General features: G+C 49.7%; 5 protein-coding genes across 5 annotated transcripts; 2 read left to right on the top strand and 3 right to left on the bottom strand.

Annotated features, from left to right (window-relative positions):
* Window positions 1-505: 505 nt before the first annotated feature.
* On the bottom strand, window positions 506-2,223 carry DEU56DRAFT_915989 (Alpha/beta hydrolase family-domain-containing protein; the record flags this gene model as incomplete). The annotated part of the gene is made up of 8 exons (XM_041357811.1): window positions 506-567; window positions 627-654; window positions 711-798; window positions 846-1,097; window positions 1,153-1,296; window positions 1,357-1,549; window positions 1,602-1,731; window positions 1,789-2,223. 8 exons carry the CDS (start codon window positions 2,221-2,223, stop codon window positions 506-508), a joined length of 1,332 nt encoding a protein of 443 aa, XP_041205076.1.
* Window positions 2,224-3,044: 821 nt separating this feature from the next.
* DEU56DRAFT_539484 (Alpha/Beta hydrolase protein) lies at window positions 3,045-4,946 on the bottom strand. Its single transcript, XM_041346704.1, has 8 exons — window positions 4,349-4,946; window positions 4,162-4,291; window positions 3,910-4,099; window positions 3,705-3,851; window positions 3,401-3,652; window positions 3,266-3,353; window positions 3,184-3,211; window positions 3,045-3,120 (listed from the first exon to the last, which is right to left on the bottom strand). Exons 1-8 carry the CDS (start codon window positions 4,817-4,819, stop codon window positions 3,059-3,061), a joined length of 1,368 nt encoding a protein of 455 aa, XP_041205075.1. The 5' UTR covers window positions 4,820-4,946; the 3' UTR covers window positions 3,045-3,058.
* A 695-nt stretch (window positions 4,947-5,641) lies between these two features.
* DEU56DRAFT_822155 (uncharacterized protein) lies at window positions 5,642-7,233 on the top strand. Its single transcript, XM_041354137.1, has 2 exons — window positions 5,642-5,877; window positions 5,932-7,233. The coding sequence occupies exons 1-2, from the start codon at window positions 5,854-5,856 to the stop codon at window positions 6,952-6,954; spliced, it is 1,047 nt and encodes a 348-aa protein (XP_041205074.1). The 5' UTR covers window positions 5,642-5,853; the 3' UTR covers window positions 6,955-7,233.
* Window positions 7,234-8,686: 1,453 nt separating this feature from the next.
* DEU56DRAFT_539512 (uncharacterized protein) lies at window positions 8,687-12,549 on the top strand. The gene is made up of 4 exons (XM_041346705.1): window positions 8,687-9,536; window positions 9,588-12,034; window positions 12,092-12,213; window positions 12,272-12,549. The coding sequence occupies exons 1-4, from the start codon at window positions 9,117-9,119 to the stop codon at window positions 12,346-12,348; spliced, it is 3,066 nt and encodes a 1,021-aa protein (XP_041205073.1). The 5' UTR covers window positions 8,687-9,116; the 3' UTR covers window positions 12,349-12,549.
* Window positions 12,550-12,825: 276 nt separating this feature from the next.
* DEU56DRAFT_891834 (WD40-repeat-containing domain protein) lies at window positions 12,826-14,371 on the bottom strand (the record flags this gene model as incomplete). The annotated part of the gene is made up of 8 exons (XM_041356306.1): window positions 14,218-14,371; window positions 14,146-14,164; window positions 13,932-14,093; window positions 13,651-13,872; window positions 13,352-13,593; window positions 13,204-13,293; window positions 13,009-13,148; window positions 12,826-12,952 (listed from the first exon to the last, which is right to left on the bottom strand). Exons 1-8 carry the CDS (start codon window positions 14,218-14,220, stop codon window positions 12,826-12,828), a joined length of 1,005 nt encoding a protein of 334 aa, XP_041205072.1. The 5' UTR covers window positions 14,221-14,371.
* Window positions 14,372-14,871: the final 500 nt, after the last annotated feature.

Here is a 14,871-nt window from a genome sequence, read left to right as displayed (position 1 = left end):
GGGGTTACATGCCGTCACATGTATCAACTTGTATTTCAGCAGGACAGTGGATGCTCTTCTGTGCAAGACCCAAAAAACGAACCCGTCGGTTGAAGATGAAATCCCAACCTGATCACTCACTCGCAGATGTATGGCGGACGCAAGACGGTTCTGATGCAAGAATGTGAAAATCAGCGTGGTACAATCGGGGCTGTCTGGGACCCAGAATACACTGCACAGTGCGCAGCTGGGCTACTCGTGCCTGACAGTGCCATGAGGAAGTGGTCAAGTGATACCTACACAGTGATACCCGCACAATCAGCAACTCATGCCGAAGGCTATGATACCAAGCAAACGCCCGTCGCAAAGACTCGCCATTTCGCCATTCTAGAAATGTATTTAATGCTCGCAAGAGAAATCCAAACGCAACAAGAATGCCATGGCTGTTGCAGGTATATTGTTTGTTTCCCATGTTGGTCAACAGGCCTAAGCGACTTCACATATATACTTATCACCGCAAAGGATATCACAGGTGTGCTCTACTCCGCAGCCTGTACTTTCTCTCCAGAAAAGCTGATATTTCTTGGGCTGGAGGAAAATCAGCATAATCACGTCAACATCGCTCGGAAAGACAAAATGACACTTACCGAGTTCCTCTGGCGATTCTTGTGCAATCTGGAGCGATAGCCAGCTCAGCCAAGCATTTCACAGGACACCAAACATAGGCTTACCAGATGGCCAGCAGAATGAATGACCACATTAGATGAGTTGGCAGGCCTTCGCCACACTCGCACCCTCGTTGCTTCTTCACCCATAACCCTGAACGAAAATTAGTAGAGCAGACCTCATCCGCTGGGGTAACGCACCCTTTGTCTTCAGCCTTCCCTGGAACAATCCAACGTAGTTCTATTCGCTCGTCCACCTTTTCCAGCAGTTCCCATGCTTCATTTGGCGCGATACGATCTACGGTCGCCAAAGCCTCATGTAGACCTGACATCTTTAGCTTTACGCCCCCTTGTGAATCCTCGCACAAGCCATAGGTGACATATAACTGCAGGGTATCAGGATGCCAAGCTCTGAAGAATGGAGACGCCCTGAGTAAGTTCCAGGCTTCCTCACTTATGACCCCTCGCTTAAACTCTTAGAAGTCACTGGCACAACATCACAACTCACCGTGACGACCAGCGTTCGCGCCTGCCAATGGTGACGGCCAATGTGTTCCGCAGGAGATCCAAGGAAGAGCCAGGTTGAATAGCCACCGGATCCACTAGAACTATGGAGGGGAACAGTGCAGGGAAATCGACAGCTGCTAGTATCCTGGTATTGAGATTGAAACCCGATTAGGGCACTCCTATCAATGCGGCAATAACAACGTACAAAGAGCAGCCCCTGAGTGAATGCCCAACAGTGACCAGGGAGCGAGATGAAAATCCGTTAGTTTTCCGGGATTCACTGATACTCTCCAGCAGCGGATGTAGATGAGCGGGTAGTGAAGCCTGCAAAGATGCATCTTCAGGTAAGTAGTGTAACAGGAAGTGTGCAATATCCCGTGCGTTGTCTTGCCAATCAACTAGAAACCCTAGTCTTTGAATCGAGTGTGTTATACAGGCGTGGTGCCTCACATATGCCACTAAGATTTGACTCGTTGATCAATGCAGCATCACCATGCTGGACAGCCTCCCAAGACCACACCTCATCGATCAATGAGGCCGTAGATGACGATAACAAATATCGCAGAGTAGTTTCCCAAATCTATATCACATTCAATGAAAGGGCTTGATGCATGATTCGTGCCAAATAGATGAGTACCTCCTTGGGAAAACCATTTGCATGAGCAAAGAACAATGTCAGTCCCTTCCTCCCATCTTGAACTCTCTTCACATATCGGTTAACGCAGTTCCACAACGGCTTCTCGCTTCTTTCTTCACCTAACCCACCCTGTACGAAGCGTTCTTGTCGCTCCACAATTTTGGCGACAAGCTGCTGAATACCTTGCTTCCGTTCTGTGGAATTCGTCGAGAGTTTTGGGACCACAGGCAATGGAATATCTGGAGTGAGTCTTGGACATGCAGCAGGAACGAAATGGGTAGTAACAGCATAATTGTCGTTGAACAGCCGATTCCGAGGAGGAGACGGTAATGGATGCGTTTCCAAGTCTCCGGCGCGGGTGCGAAATGGCAGAAATGACCTAGGGTTTATTGTCGTCCACTGGGGGGTCGGTTCAAAAGGATATGTCGAAGTCATGCTGGCGGCCATCGTCATTCGACGGAAGAAGCAGGAAAGTCGAGCATCTTATTACTGTGGAAGAGCTTGCTCGGTTCCAAAAATATTACAGAACAACCGGACACCTGGCCGTTTGTATAATCGCGTAGTCTAAGGGGAGATATTGAGAATAAAATATTAGTTGGCCTAATACTAGGGTCTGGCGCAATCCAACTGCTATCGAGAAGAGGTAATGAAACAAATGAAGACTTAGACGATTCGACATTCAATCCGCTTTGCAAGTGTGTGGGAAGGTCCGGCCCCGCCAGACTGACGCAGGAAAGGCAACGGGTCTGGACAATAGACGTGGGTTGCGTCGACGCTAAAGTCAAAGTGAAGGGAGACTGAACTGTGCGAAACCCAAAAGGTGAACCCGTCCCTCGACAAATTTGGTCACGCACCCATAGATACACATTGCGGCAACATGATGATGTAAAATGTGAACGTCGGTGTGCGATTGAGGTTGTCGAGTTAAAGCCGTGCGACCCCCGCCAACCTCACGTGGATGCGTGTGGGTATCATGATCTATTCAGCCTGAAATAACATGCTGTGCTTTCCGTGCCTGACTGTGCTGGAACAAGGAAGTAGTCAGGCGACACCTGCGCAATCAAGCAGCGATCAACTCACGCAGAAGGCTATACCAAAAGAACGCCGTCGCAAAGACCCGCCCTTGTCATTCCAGAAGAACGTTGTATGCTCATAAAGCGAAATTCAAATGCGACAAAAGAATGTCAACTGTCTATGTTTGTTTCAGGTATTGTTTGCTTCCTGTGTTGGTCACAGGCCTAGGCGAATTGGAATATCACCGCAAAGGATATCACAGGTATGCTCTACTCCGTAGCTCGTACTTTCTCTCCAGGAAAGCTGATATCTCTTGAGCTAGAGGGGAAAAAATCATGACGATAACGTGAACATCGCTCGGAAAGACAGGATGTCACCTACCGAGTTCCTCTGGGGATTCCTGAGGAATCTGAGTGAAGCCAACTCAGTCAAACATTTCACAGGGCACGAAACATAGGCTTACCAGATGGCCAGCAGAACGAATGACCACATTAGATGAATTGGCAGGCCTTCGCCACACTCGCACCTTCGTTGCTTCTTTACCCATAACCCTGAACGAAAATTAGCAGAGCTGACCTTATCCGCTGAGGTAACGCACCCTTTGTCTTCGGCCTTCCCTGGAACAATCCAACGTAGTTCTATTCGCTCGTCCAGCCTTCCCAGTAGTTCCCATGCTTCATTTGATCCTATTCGATCTGCGAATACCAAGGCCTCATGTACACCTGACATCTTTAGCCTCACGCCCCCTTGTGAATCCTTGCACAAGCCATATGTAACATATAGCTCCAGGGTATCAGGATGCCAAGCTCCGAAGAATGGAGACGCCTTGAACAAGCGTAATGCTTCCTCACTTGTGACATTCTTAAACACTCGCAAGTCAGTGGCACGATATCGCGACTCACCGTGACAGCCAGCGTTCGCGCCTGGTAAGGGCAGCGGCACATTTGGAGACCTGGAAACCGGAGGAATAGCCAAGATATTGAACGATCACAGGATCTATGAGAATCATGGATGAGAACAGTGCAGGAAAGTTGACAGCCGCCATTATCCTGCATTGATATTGCCAAAAACTGAATCAGAGAATTAACGGTAGCAATAACAACTTACGAAGAGCAGCCCCCGAATGAATGTCCAACAGCGACCAGAGAGCGGGATGAAAATCCGTTAGTCTTCCGAGATTCACTGATATTCTCCGGCAGAAGATGTAGATGATCGGGAAAACTTTCCGAAGATGCATCTTCAGGTAAGTAGTGTAACAGGAAGTGTGCAATATCCCGTGCGTTGTCTCGCCAATCAACTAGAAACGAAGGTTTATCTCAGTCTTTGAATGGAGTGTGTTATACTGGCTTGGTGCCTCACATATGCCACTGAGATTTGACTCGTTGACCAATGCAGCATCACCATGCTGGACAGCCTCCCAAGACCACACCTCGTCGATCAGTGAGGCCGTAGATGACGATAATAAATATCGCAGAGTAGTTTCCCAAATCTATATCACATTCAACAAAAGGGCGTGATGCATGGTTTGTATTAAATAGATGAGTACCTCCTTGGGAAAACCATTTGCATGAGCAAAGAACAATGTCAATCCCTTCTTCCCATCTTTAACTCTCTTCACATATCGGTTAACGCAGTTCCACAACGGCTTCTCACTCTTTTCTCCACCTAACCCACCCTGCACGAAGCTCTCTTGTCGCTTCCCAATTTCGGTGGCAAGCTGCTGGATACCTTGCTTCCGTTCTGTGGAATTCGTCGAGAATTTGGGGACCACAGGCAATGGAATATCTGGAGTGAGTCTTGGACATGGAGCAGGCACGAGATGGGTGGTAACAACATAATTGTCGTTGAACAGCTGATTCCGGGGAGGAGACGGCAACGGGGGTGCTTCCAAGTCTCCTCCGTGGGTGCGAAATGGCAGGAATGGCCTAGGGTTGATTGTCGTCCACTGGGGGCTCGGTTCAAAAGGATATGTGGAAGCCATGCTGGTGGTCATCGTCATTCTGGGCAGCGTGAACATCAACGTTGATCAACGACCAATATAACCGGCGTTCGGGTAAGTGGAACTTTCACGGGATAAATTTGTGCAGGCGGCGTTCCACTTAGAAATATTGATGCATGTCTCAAGTCATCATCAGGTTCATCCAAAGCTTCAAAGTTCGTAGTTTGCACCCGTCCAAATCAAATCATATCGATTGCATGATCTTCAGCGCTGGCACATGTTGATGCGAGTCTCGGTGCCGCGAGAATGTCTATAGCAACCGCGCGCAGACCTCACCACTCTTTTGTTTCACTGGCTCATATCCTCTCATATCACATTACCTGGCGAACAGCTCAGAGCGTAACCGGTAACCCACTGCATGATCCTAGTGTTCGCGACATCCATAGATGTGGTTTGTTACACATGGTATCTTCTGGTATTTCTCGCGTTGGCTCGGGCATTAACTTTCTTGGGTACCATTATGGGGATCTTCCGTCGGATATAGGACCTGGACAAGGAAACAAAGGGATACAGTCACTTCGAAGGGTTGACGGAGACTCCGAAATAACATTCTTCTTGTTGCATGGCAGGGTCACTGTCGTTCAAGTCGTCGAGATCTGTATGATCTACATGTTTGACTCACGGTGCAGATCCCGCAGAACCTGGTATCGTTGCTAGTGCCCTACCCCGAGGCGGTGCGTACAGTCTACTATACTTTATGACATTAATATTGCAGGTGAGGTTACAAACCTTAAATCGGGCTTGGCATGGTATTCGATCACAGAGACTTGCCTTTTTAAGACTTGTCGATGGTCGCTGCTAACGTTCGCGATATCGTTCAAAAAAAATTATATTCCGGATACTTACGTTCATCGTGACCGTTGATATAAAGGGCGGCGCTGCCGAGCTCAAGTCCCATTCTTTCTTTTTCTTTCTTTCTCTTTCTTTTCTCCAAATTACTCTCGTTCATCCTCATAACAGACCTATTTTTACCCGATATTGCACTGGGTGCAATCCGTTGGGTCTTGTTCGGTTTACTATAATACGCTTCAGCCTTTGGTGTCGCGCATACAATGCTGGGTGTCCAAACCTATACTGTCAGTCTCCCATAATATTTTTTCCACTATCGTATCCGAGACTCATCAAAACAGGCTGGGCTTGACGTACCGGAAGACATACCGCATTCTCCTCAGGTTCCAGATCCCGAACGAGCTCGGAATGTACGACTTGCTCTCCAGAGCTTAGACCCTTTCTTTGCTCGCCCGGATCATGAAAATAGTCGTAGTCCCGCACATTCCTCCGGTGTTTCTGTCTCATCTTCAAAAAAAATCCTTCGACATAAGAAAAAATATCGGCCTCCCCCTCTGACATTGCCAGTGGATGTGGAGCAAACTGCGCAGCAATACACGGGGTCGTTCCTTGATCATACGGAGCCGGAAAGCCGACAACTCAAATCCCAACGTAGTCTGCCCACTCTACGGAGTGTATCTCTTCCGGTACCCACTCACGCATATCGGTCTTCCATTTCCTCTAAATTTCCGGCTTCCTCTCCCACATCCATGGCGGCTTCATCTCCCGTTACCACGGGGATACCTGCCGCAAGCTTTTTGACCGTACCCTCTGCGCATCCACCCATCTCACCTTCAACGCCGTCCCCGTCGCCGCCACCGTCCCCCTCAACGACGAAGCGTAAGCGTTTCTCAAGGCTATGCCGCAAGTTCGGTGAATCCCCGCCCCCTGAACTCGTCTTTGGCGGGGGTCCTGTGCCTGTGGTTGTAGAGCCCAGGAAGGCCCGTGTGCAGAACGCTGCCTGTTTTGCTCCCATCACGGAGGAGAGCATCGCCTTTTTTGCTCCGCCTGTGGTTGTAGAGCCCAGGAAGGCCCATGCGCAGAACGCTGCCTGTTTTGCTCCTATAATGGAGGAGAGTATCGCATTTTTTGCTCCCATCATGGAGGAGAGCAAAGAGGTCACATATGATCTGGACACCTCTAGTACCAGCACTGGGGGAACGAGCGAGGTTCATCATCGACCCTCAACGCTTCTCCTACAAGACGCCGAGATTCGTCATCATGTCCCGACGCAGTATGACACAGCTTGTATGCTGGAGAGGAAAGGACGGCGCACCACGCATCGTGATTATGACGACGTATTGAGACGCCTGAGAAGTCTTTGAACGCTCGAGTACTTCATTCATCAAATCTCATGTGTTTTGGACCTTGTCATTTTGCACATCTTGTAATATTTATCATCGCGTAGACCGCCCTTTCATCGCCTTCGCACTGTGCATATTGATATTTTTTTCATACACTGATAGTAATAATTGTAATGCAAGCAACGAGTTCTCAGACGAGCCAGGCGTTCCTCCAGCCATACCTAACTATACAGATACATAGGAGACACCCACACTCATCAAACGCAAAGTACAAGGTCTTGTGTTTCACATCAATTTGATCGATTACTTCAAACAGTTAATTCTTGTGCGACTAGTCGAGGAGACGCGCAGCACTATTTTCGTCAGCCCAGACCTTGGTTACCTCACACGCGAAGAGTGACGTTTGCTGCTGTTTCGATCCAGTTATGTCATGAAGAAGAGAAGATGGTTATAGTCAATACGTGTAAACTCTAGGGATACGAGTCACAGTGTGTGAACGGGATGTGGGATACTTGGAACGGATCGTGTGGTCGCCGATTCTGTTGATCGCATTCAGGACGGCGCTGGAGACAATGGAAGATATAGAAACATTGGCGCTATGAGTGACTCTGATCAGTATTCTGTTGAGATGGTGGCATTGCCGCTATATCAGCCAAGTCATGAGCAAGGCACCATATATATACGTCAATCGAACGATTGCATCAATAAACCACGTCTGATGCATCTCGGAACGCCGATGGGCCTGGATGTATGGCTTTGCCAGTAAGATAAGTGACTCGGTGCCATCCGTGCATGTGTATCCTGGCAAGATAATTTGCGCACCAACTATATCGAGAGTGGGGGCACGTCGATAAGGTGAGCGTCAAGCGGAGTGGAAAGTTCAGGTACCGTTCACGATTACACGCCTTTGCAGCATGGCTTCAAAGTTTGGTTGAAGGATCCGAGTAATGGTGGAGCGTAGGGCTGGCGCCACATGTAGCAAATTTCTTTACAGGAACGCAAACACAAACGAAACCTCCTACGTGGCATCTGCCTTTGGTTGTTCCGGCGCTTCTCTTGCTCATCGATTCGGCAGTGCTTCGTCAAAGGCTGAACCGTAGAGAGTCGATAGCGCTTTGGATAGCGATTTGTGAGTTTTTCTAGGGATTTTAATGAAAGACTTGGTAGAATGAAAATGGCGGGAAGAGAAAAGGTAGTGTGGCTTGGTCGTTGTTTGCCCGCGGCAGTTGTTTGTTCGAGCACACGCTTAACATTGTCCACGATCCTCATCCTCCGCTTTCCCTTTATCCGCACGTTCTTCGACGTCAAACCTCACAGTGAAGGCGAACAAGATTTTATTTTGAGCGTTGTTCATGTTAGTTAGGCTGCTTTGATGTCTGGTAAAGCGCCTCCAAAGGGACCAAGAGCGCTTCTGAGTTCGTTGCCTGGCTCATCGTCACAACAAGCTTCGACGTCCTCAACTTCAACATCGGCTTCACCTGGTGCTGGAACTAGTAAAATTGGTGCTCCACCACCAACAGGACCTCGACTCCTGAACGGTGTCCCAACTCAGCCCCGAGCTAAACCAACCGTAAAGCCTTTTGTAAACGGTTATGTCGGACCACCACCAACAACTGGACCTACTATCATCAACGCACCGACAGGACCAAGATCGACGCAGAAGGGCAAGCAGACGGATTCTTCGTGGTCAGCATCAAACGTACGTTCTTTATTGTCATTTCTAAGATGTGAATCATAATCATATTTTTTACAGTCAAGTCCACAAGCATCTGCTTCACCAGTTCATAGTCACACCGAATCTTCACCAGTCGCGAGTTCAAGTAAAGTCACACCTCCAGCAACTGTTGCTGATGGCGTTAGACCGCATCAGCCTGTGAAGATCTCCTTTTCAATTAATCGACGAACTTCCCTCACGGAATCGCGTCCTCGACCACCTCAACCTACTGAAGAACCTCCCCCCCCACCACCACCATCAGGACCACCACCTTCAGAAGTTCCACCACCACCGCCTCCACCACCACACTCACCACCTCCAGCGCCTCCTCCATCGACCTCACCGCCCCCACCGCCTACATCAAGGCCTTCTTCACCACCGCCACCGCCACCTTCAGTATCTGCCCCTTCCCCACCGCCTTTAATCCTGTCACCACCACCATCACCACCACCACAGGATTTGCCAGATTATGCGCCCTCACCCCCCGCCCTCCAAATCGCCCTCACCTCCTCCTCAACCCCCAGAACCTGTCGCATCATCATCCAAACCGCCGCCACCTAAATTTTACTCCCTTCCTCCCCCTCCTCCGTGGCCAACTTCCCGTTCGGAATACCCTGCAGGCAAGGACTTCAAAGTCATTTATGACCCTGCCATCGACAAGGACCGCGACGGGCGTTTTCGCGCCCTAATCGAGAAGATTCGAGCTACCCAGGTCGATGGTTCAGTTGAGCCTCGGATCAAGGGTAAGGGAAAGGGCAAGGAGACGCTCACGCGATATAATGGAGAAGTGATCGAGGGCGAGCCAGAACCCACGACAAGTGATCCCCGCAAGGCAGCGGGATTCAAGAAACGTCCCCACCGAGACGCGTTCCATGAAATTCGGTATGAAGTGGGTGGCATTACCTATATCATGTAATGAACCTCATTGACATCTTAAAAGCATGATCCCAACTCAACAGGCCCACCGCCCCCCACAGCTGTGCTGATCATGAATTTGTCTCCCCTAACGTCCACGCAGCAGATACGACGCATCTTCAGTGCACATGGCAGGATCTCGTCATTTGATCCGCAAATTGACATGGAGTCTGGGGTTGCACTTGGTATCGTGTTCATTCGGTACCAGACGCATGAGGAGGCCAAGGCATGTGTAGAGCGCACTCACGGGAAGAAATTTGGCACAGGCATGGGGATGGCTGACGGGGAGGAACTGAAGGTGGTCTTTGACGGCGAAGGTCTCAAACTGAAGGCAGTACGGAAAGAGCTAGAGGAGCGGAAACATCGCGGCAGAGAAGAGAAAAGAAGGAAGGAGAAGGAAGCCAAAGCTCCGACGTTACCACCTGCACCCATACCCGCACCTATATCCATACCGAAAGCCCAGACCCCCAGCTCGACACATACACCCGCCCAGTCTGCATGGAGGCCGAGTCATCAGCTCCCTGCCCGCCCTGCACATATCCCCTACACGAACGGACGCCTATCACCTCCCCGCAGCAGAAGAGCACAGCCTGTCATGAAAGCTAAGATGATGAATTCGGCACTGAGCACTCGTTTCCCAGCAGTGAATGACCTTGCGCCCATGTCATCCTCACAATCTCCTTCATCAACACCCGTCCATACTCGCGGTCGTCCTTCATATCATGGCTCTAGTCACGCTCCAGCACCTCCGTCCCGCTCACCTTCGCCTATCTCCCGCCGCCCAGGACAAGGGCGTAACCAACAGCAGAGAGAGGCTACCAGTGCCACTGTCATTGATGCCCTCGCCAAGAACGGCTTCGAACATGTCCGGATAGACCTCACTGGTGGTGCCATGATATCTATCCGTGAGGAAGATGTACGTGCATTCTTCAAGGACTTCAAGGTTGACTGCGTTTTGCGAGATCACAACGCTTGGTATGTTGCATTTCAAACGAGCGACTCAGCACGACGTGCAGCCATGGTTCTCGGCTCGCGAACGCTTGGGCACCACTCCGTAACGCTGTCAGCTTGTCCTCCTCCTTCTCATGTTGCGCCTGTAGCTGCCGAAAAGATCAGCTGGACGAAAGAGGAGATTGTTCAACAAGCAGCAGACACCATCGTCAAGGAGCTCAAGGGTCTTTTGGAGAAAGACATTACGGAGCGGGTGGCTGCTGCAGATCTACGGAAGTTGATTGCGGACGAGAAGGCGAAGGTTGCAGAGACGAAAGCCAGGGAGGGTCCAGAGACAATCAATGAGCAACGGCCGGCTGAGAAGCGAGGTCTGAAAGGACTTTCTTTTCGGAAACCGAAGAGAATCAGGGAGGAGGAGGCGAAGGCAGCCGTGGTCGAAGAAGAAGTCCCTCTTGTCGAGCCAGAAGAGCCTGCACCCGTGGAGCCACCAAAGAAAAAGCGGAAGAAAGAGGTTGTCACGAAGGTTACCAGGGTTGCTGAATCAGATTTGGAGTCCGAGGATGAGGAGAACCTTGCGCCTGAACCACGGAAGCGGGCTGTTTCCGAGGTCCTTGATGAGGAACAGGAACCTGTCAAGAAGAAGCCGAAGAAGGATGCTGTACTTGAGGATGAAGAACAACATAAGAACGCCTTGTCCAAGAAGAAGGTCATCAAGAAAAAGTCAGCAGCCAAGGTGGTTGTCGATGAGGTCATCCGACCTGACGAGTTGGATTTCAATGTTCCTGCCACAGCTAACATCCACATCTCAAAGGTGGAGTCGGTTTCGCGGTCGCCTTCTCCCGTACCAGAACCACCACGGCCTCCAAGTCTTCCTCCCGATCCACTCGAGCAGGGCATATGCAACGATGATGAGGACCTCTATTTCGCTCGGCTGGCTATGTCGAATGATGCTTCAAGCGTGTCACCCGTCCCCCTGCCTACGACCGATTCCTTACCAGCATTTCGGAAGCATCTCACAGGTTCAGCACGTACCGAGGGCTACTACAAGATCTCTCATGCTGAGAAATCGGCCTATGTTGCTCAATACGCCCTGCGGTCCACGAACGTTGAGTCTGTCGCTCCAACCGAGGCACCAGCACAGCCCGTCACTTCTTCCCGCTCGAATCGTGCCACTGCTCGCCGACGCGCTCAAGGTCTGGAAGAGATTAACCAGGTGCAACGTGCTGTGGCTCTTTCAAAGGGAGAGACGGCCGCTGCAGAGTTAAGTATCAAATTCAACCAGCTGCAAACGCGAAAAAAGCATCTCCGGTTTGCGAGGTCTCCGATTCACGACTGGGGTTTGTACGCCATGGAAAGGATCGCTCGAGGGGAGATGGTTATCGAGTATGTTGGCGAGATCATCCGCGCTCAAGTCGCCGACAAGCGTGAAAAGGTGTATGAGCGGCAGGGTATCGGAAGCAGTTACCTGTTTCGTATTGATGAAGACCTTGTGGTGGACGCCACGAAGAAGGGCAATCTTGGGTAAGCCCCCTCTTGCATCTTACGCGATGCAGCTGCTGATTGGATGCTTCTTTTAAGTCGCCTCATCAATCATTCATGCGATCCGAACTGCACTGCCAAAATCATCACTATCAACGGCGAGAAGAAGATCGTCATCTATGCCAAGCAGGATATTGAACTGGGCGATGAAATCACATATGGTCAGTCATGCACGACAATCTACTGTGTTTCTCTCACTGACACGACATGTACCTACAGATTACCATTTCCCCATTGAGCAAGATAAGATCCCATGCCTATGTGGCTCTGCGAAGTGTCGCGGTTATCTCAACTAGAAAATGTTTGACGTTATCCACTTCGCTCTACATTGCATATTCATACCCCTTCAATGCTATCGACAACGCTAATTCACACTGCGCTATGTATCACTCACCCTGTTGCACGTTCCCCTTGCATGGCATTGTTTATTAATGATCACATGTTCCTCCTGCTTCACGCATCTGCTTCAGAAACTGACTGGTACTTGGCAAGCCCACGAGGCATGTGATGTTGTACTGAACTATTCACGAGAGAAGTGTGTCGGACATCATTTGTACTAGCAGACCCTCTCGTTCCCTTACCCTTACTTACAGCACTCGGTTTAAGTCTCATGCAGGGCGTTTCGAGGATCCGTCCTCGCCCTTCAAGCTCCGATACAAGATGTAGGGTGCATGTATCAGCCAATCCTAGAGTCACCTCCGATACATGTCATGAAATCGTTCTAGGTAAACAATGGAACGTCGCGCAAGTGTCATGGGTAATAAGATACGGGTTCAATCCTCGAGCTGGAGATCCCCATATGGCTTTGCCCTGAAGTAGGACTCGTCGAAGTGATGAACCCGTACAAATCCATCTTCTCCACCGGAAGCATAGCTCGTGCCAGCTGGATGAACGGCAATCCTGGTGGTCAAATCATGAATGAAAATCACCGACAAAATTATATCGGGGGAACTGACGTGTTGATGGGTCCGAAATGGCCCTTTACTCTACCAACCTCCTCCTCAAAGACCTTGTGCCAAAAACGGGTTTCAAATTTGCCTTGCCGCAGCGAAGTAGTCGTGACCTGCATTGCTTCCTGACCACCACCCACTAGAACCTGTGCACGAGATCCGTTATATGAGCAAGATCTAAAAGATAAATGATCGACCTACATATGGTTTATTGGGTGCTAGTGCTGCACTGTTCAAAGGTGTCTCTGTTGTAAAGGTTTTGAGTACTCGGAGAGTTTTTGTGTCGTGTATCTAAACCAGTAGCGTATTGTGAACAAAGTGCCCAAGTGATCGACAGTTGGAAACTCACCCGAGCAGTTTTGTCTTTGCTACTTGTGACGAAGTAGCTGCGATCGGAGGACAATTGCAAATCGGTAACGACGTCCATGTGCGCACGCTCGTTATTGAGAACTTCTGTCCCGGTGACGACATCAAAAAGAGCGACTTTTCCAGACTCGTGACCAGTTATGATCAGGTTTGGTGTGTATGTGAATGCGCAAACAGTGGCCTTGGACCCTATGGGGCTGAACATGTGTTCAGGTTCCGATGATTCTGGAGGGGCAGTGATGCATCAGGAACGATCAAGGATAATATTTCCACCTTACGCACGAGCCGTTCCGTCTCCATCATGGTTCAGCTTGAACACTCGGATAACACATTGATGGCCCATGCGTTGCTCAGTGATGCATACAACACGCTCGTCATCGTCGCTGAATGCCACACGCTTTACAGCCGTCGGGAACTCCCAAACGTATAAACATTTGCCATCAGATACGTTCCATAGACGCAGCTCGTTGTCGGCGGATCCAGACACCAGAAATCTTGATTGTGCTGCCGAATATTGATCAAGATCAGTAATACGATGGCGTGGAAGGAGGAAAAGGGCTTACAATCAGTGTCGATCGTCCATACTGTGCCATTGTGGCCCTCGTATGTACCTAGACGTTCACCATTGTGTGAGAACCAAACGTTGATGATGTGGTCCTTCGAGCATGAGAACAGCAAGTCGCCTTCTGAATTGAACTTGATTTGAGTGAGTGATCGTTCGTGACCTGCGAGACGGAAAGTTAGAACACGGATGAAGGTGCTATAAATTTATTTTGCCTTGCAATAGAATTGGCCTCTAAGATGGAGTGATCAGCATGTAATATAACATCAAGCCTATGCATGTCCAACCATTATTCAATATCTGCAACAGTAGTGCGTCGAGCTGTGAAGCTGTACTGTATTTGCGTGTTCGAGAGTTGGAAGAGAAAAGATTTCGGTTTGCGACGACTACCGTATTCGGAAATTTTCACCCACTGTCAACCTGCCCGTCTTAATGCAGCAGCACAGAACCGTAGCACGTTGACCAGGATATGGCTCGATCGATATGACCTTAGTAGTGAGTTCCATTCCGCTTCCTTGAGCACAGAACACTCCGAACGAAACTAGTCTTATTCTGTTCTCGTTGTTAACAATTTTGCTGCTTGAGAACCATTCATCTTCCATCGGAAGTTTTCATTGTCATTCAGGACTTATGGACATGTTTTAGCAACTAGTGACGTGCAGCGGGGTCATAGCAGAGGAAAGTAATATGCATTTCTTTGCTGTGTCCCCGTATGACTCTCACCATCCGCCCTGAAGCCAGACGATGATCCCCTCCAAAGAAAGGATTTAAGCAGGAGCTTGCAGGGCCCAAAGGTTTATGATGTCTGGTTGACGGGCTTGTATGATGTCCACGAGACCATGACTATGCAAGCCAAGGATTTTGAAGCATGGGAGGACTGTTGCTGATCTGCTGTTGAAAGAAGTTCGAAAAGAAACTCGTCGAGGGTGGGGTATCCAGCA

Source organism: Suillus clintonianus, assembly GCF_016758775.1.
Source record: "Suillus clintonianus strain FC179 chromosome Unknown DEU56scaffold_77, whole genome shotgun sequence".
Lineage (NCBI taxonomy): Eukaryota > Fungi > Basidiomycota > Agaricomycetes > Boletales > Suillaceae > Suillus > Suillus clintonianus.
Note: the sequence above shows the minus strand (reverse complement) of the source record. Positions and strands in the feature narration are given on the sequence as shown.

Bases quoted from the DNA above. Each gene is read 5' to 3' on its own strand.
- DEU56DRAFT_539484 (XM_041346704.1), bottom strand. From the start codon at position 4,819: ATGTTCACGCTGCCCAGAATGACGATGACCACCAGCATGGCTTCCACA. The intron at 4,292-4,348 runs GTACTCATCTAT...AATGTGATATAG, and splicing joins CAAATGGTTTTCCCAAGGAG to ATTTGGGAAACTACTCTGCG. The intron at 3,653-3,704 runs GTGAGTCGCGAT...GAATGTCACAAG, and splicing joins CGCGAACGCTGGCTGTCACG to TGAGGAAGCATTACGCTTGT.
- DEU56DRAFT_822155 (XM_041354137.1), top strand. From the start codon at position 5,854: ATGCTGGGTGTCCAAACCTATACT. The intron at 5,878-5,931 runs GTCAGTCTCCCA...TCATCAAAACAG, and splicing joins TGGGTGTCCAAACCTATACT to GCTGGGCTTGACGTACCGGA.
- DEU56DRAFT_539512 (XM_041346705.1), top strand. From the start codon at position 9,117: ATGCGCCCTCACCCCCCGCCCTCCAAATCGCCCTCACCTCCTCCTCAA. The intron at 12,035-12,091 runs GTAAGCCCCCTC...GCTTCTTTTAAG, and splicing joins ACGAAGAAGGGCAATCTTGG to TCGCCTCATCAATCATTCAT. The intron at 12,214-12,271 runs GTCAGTCATGCA...ATGTACCTACAG, and splicing joins GGGCGATGAAATCACATATG to ATTACCATTTCCCCATTGAG.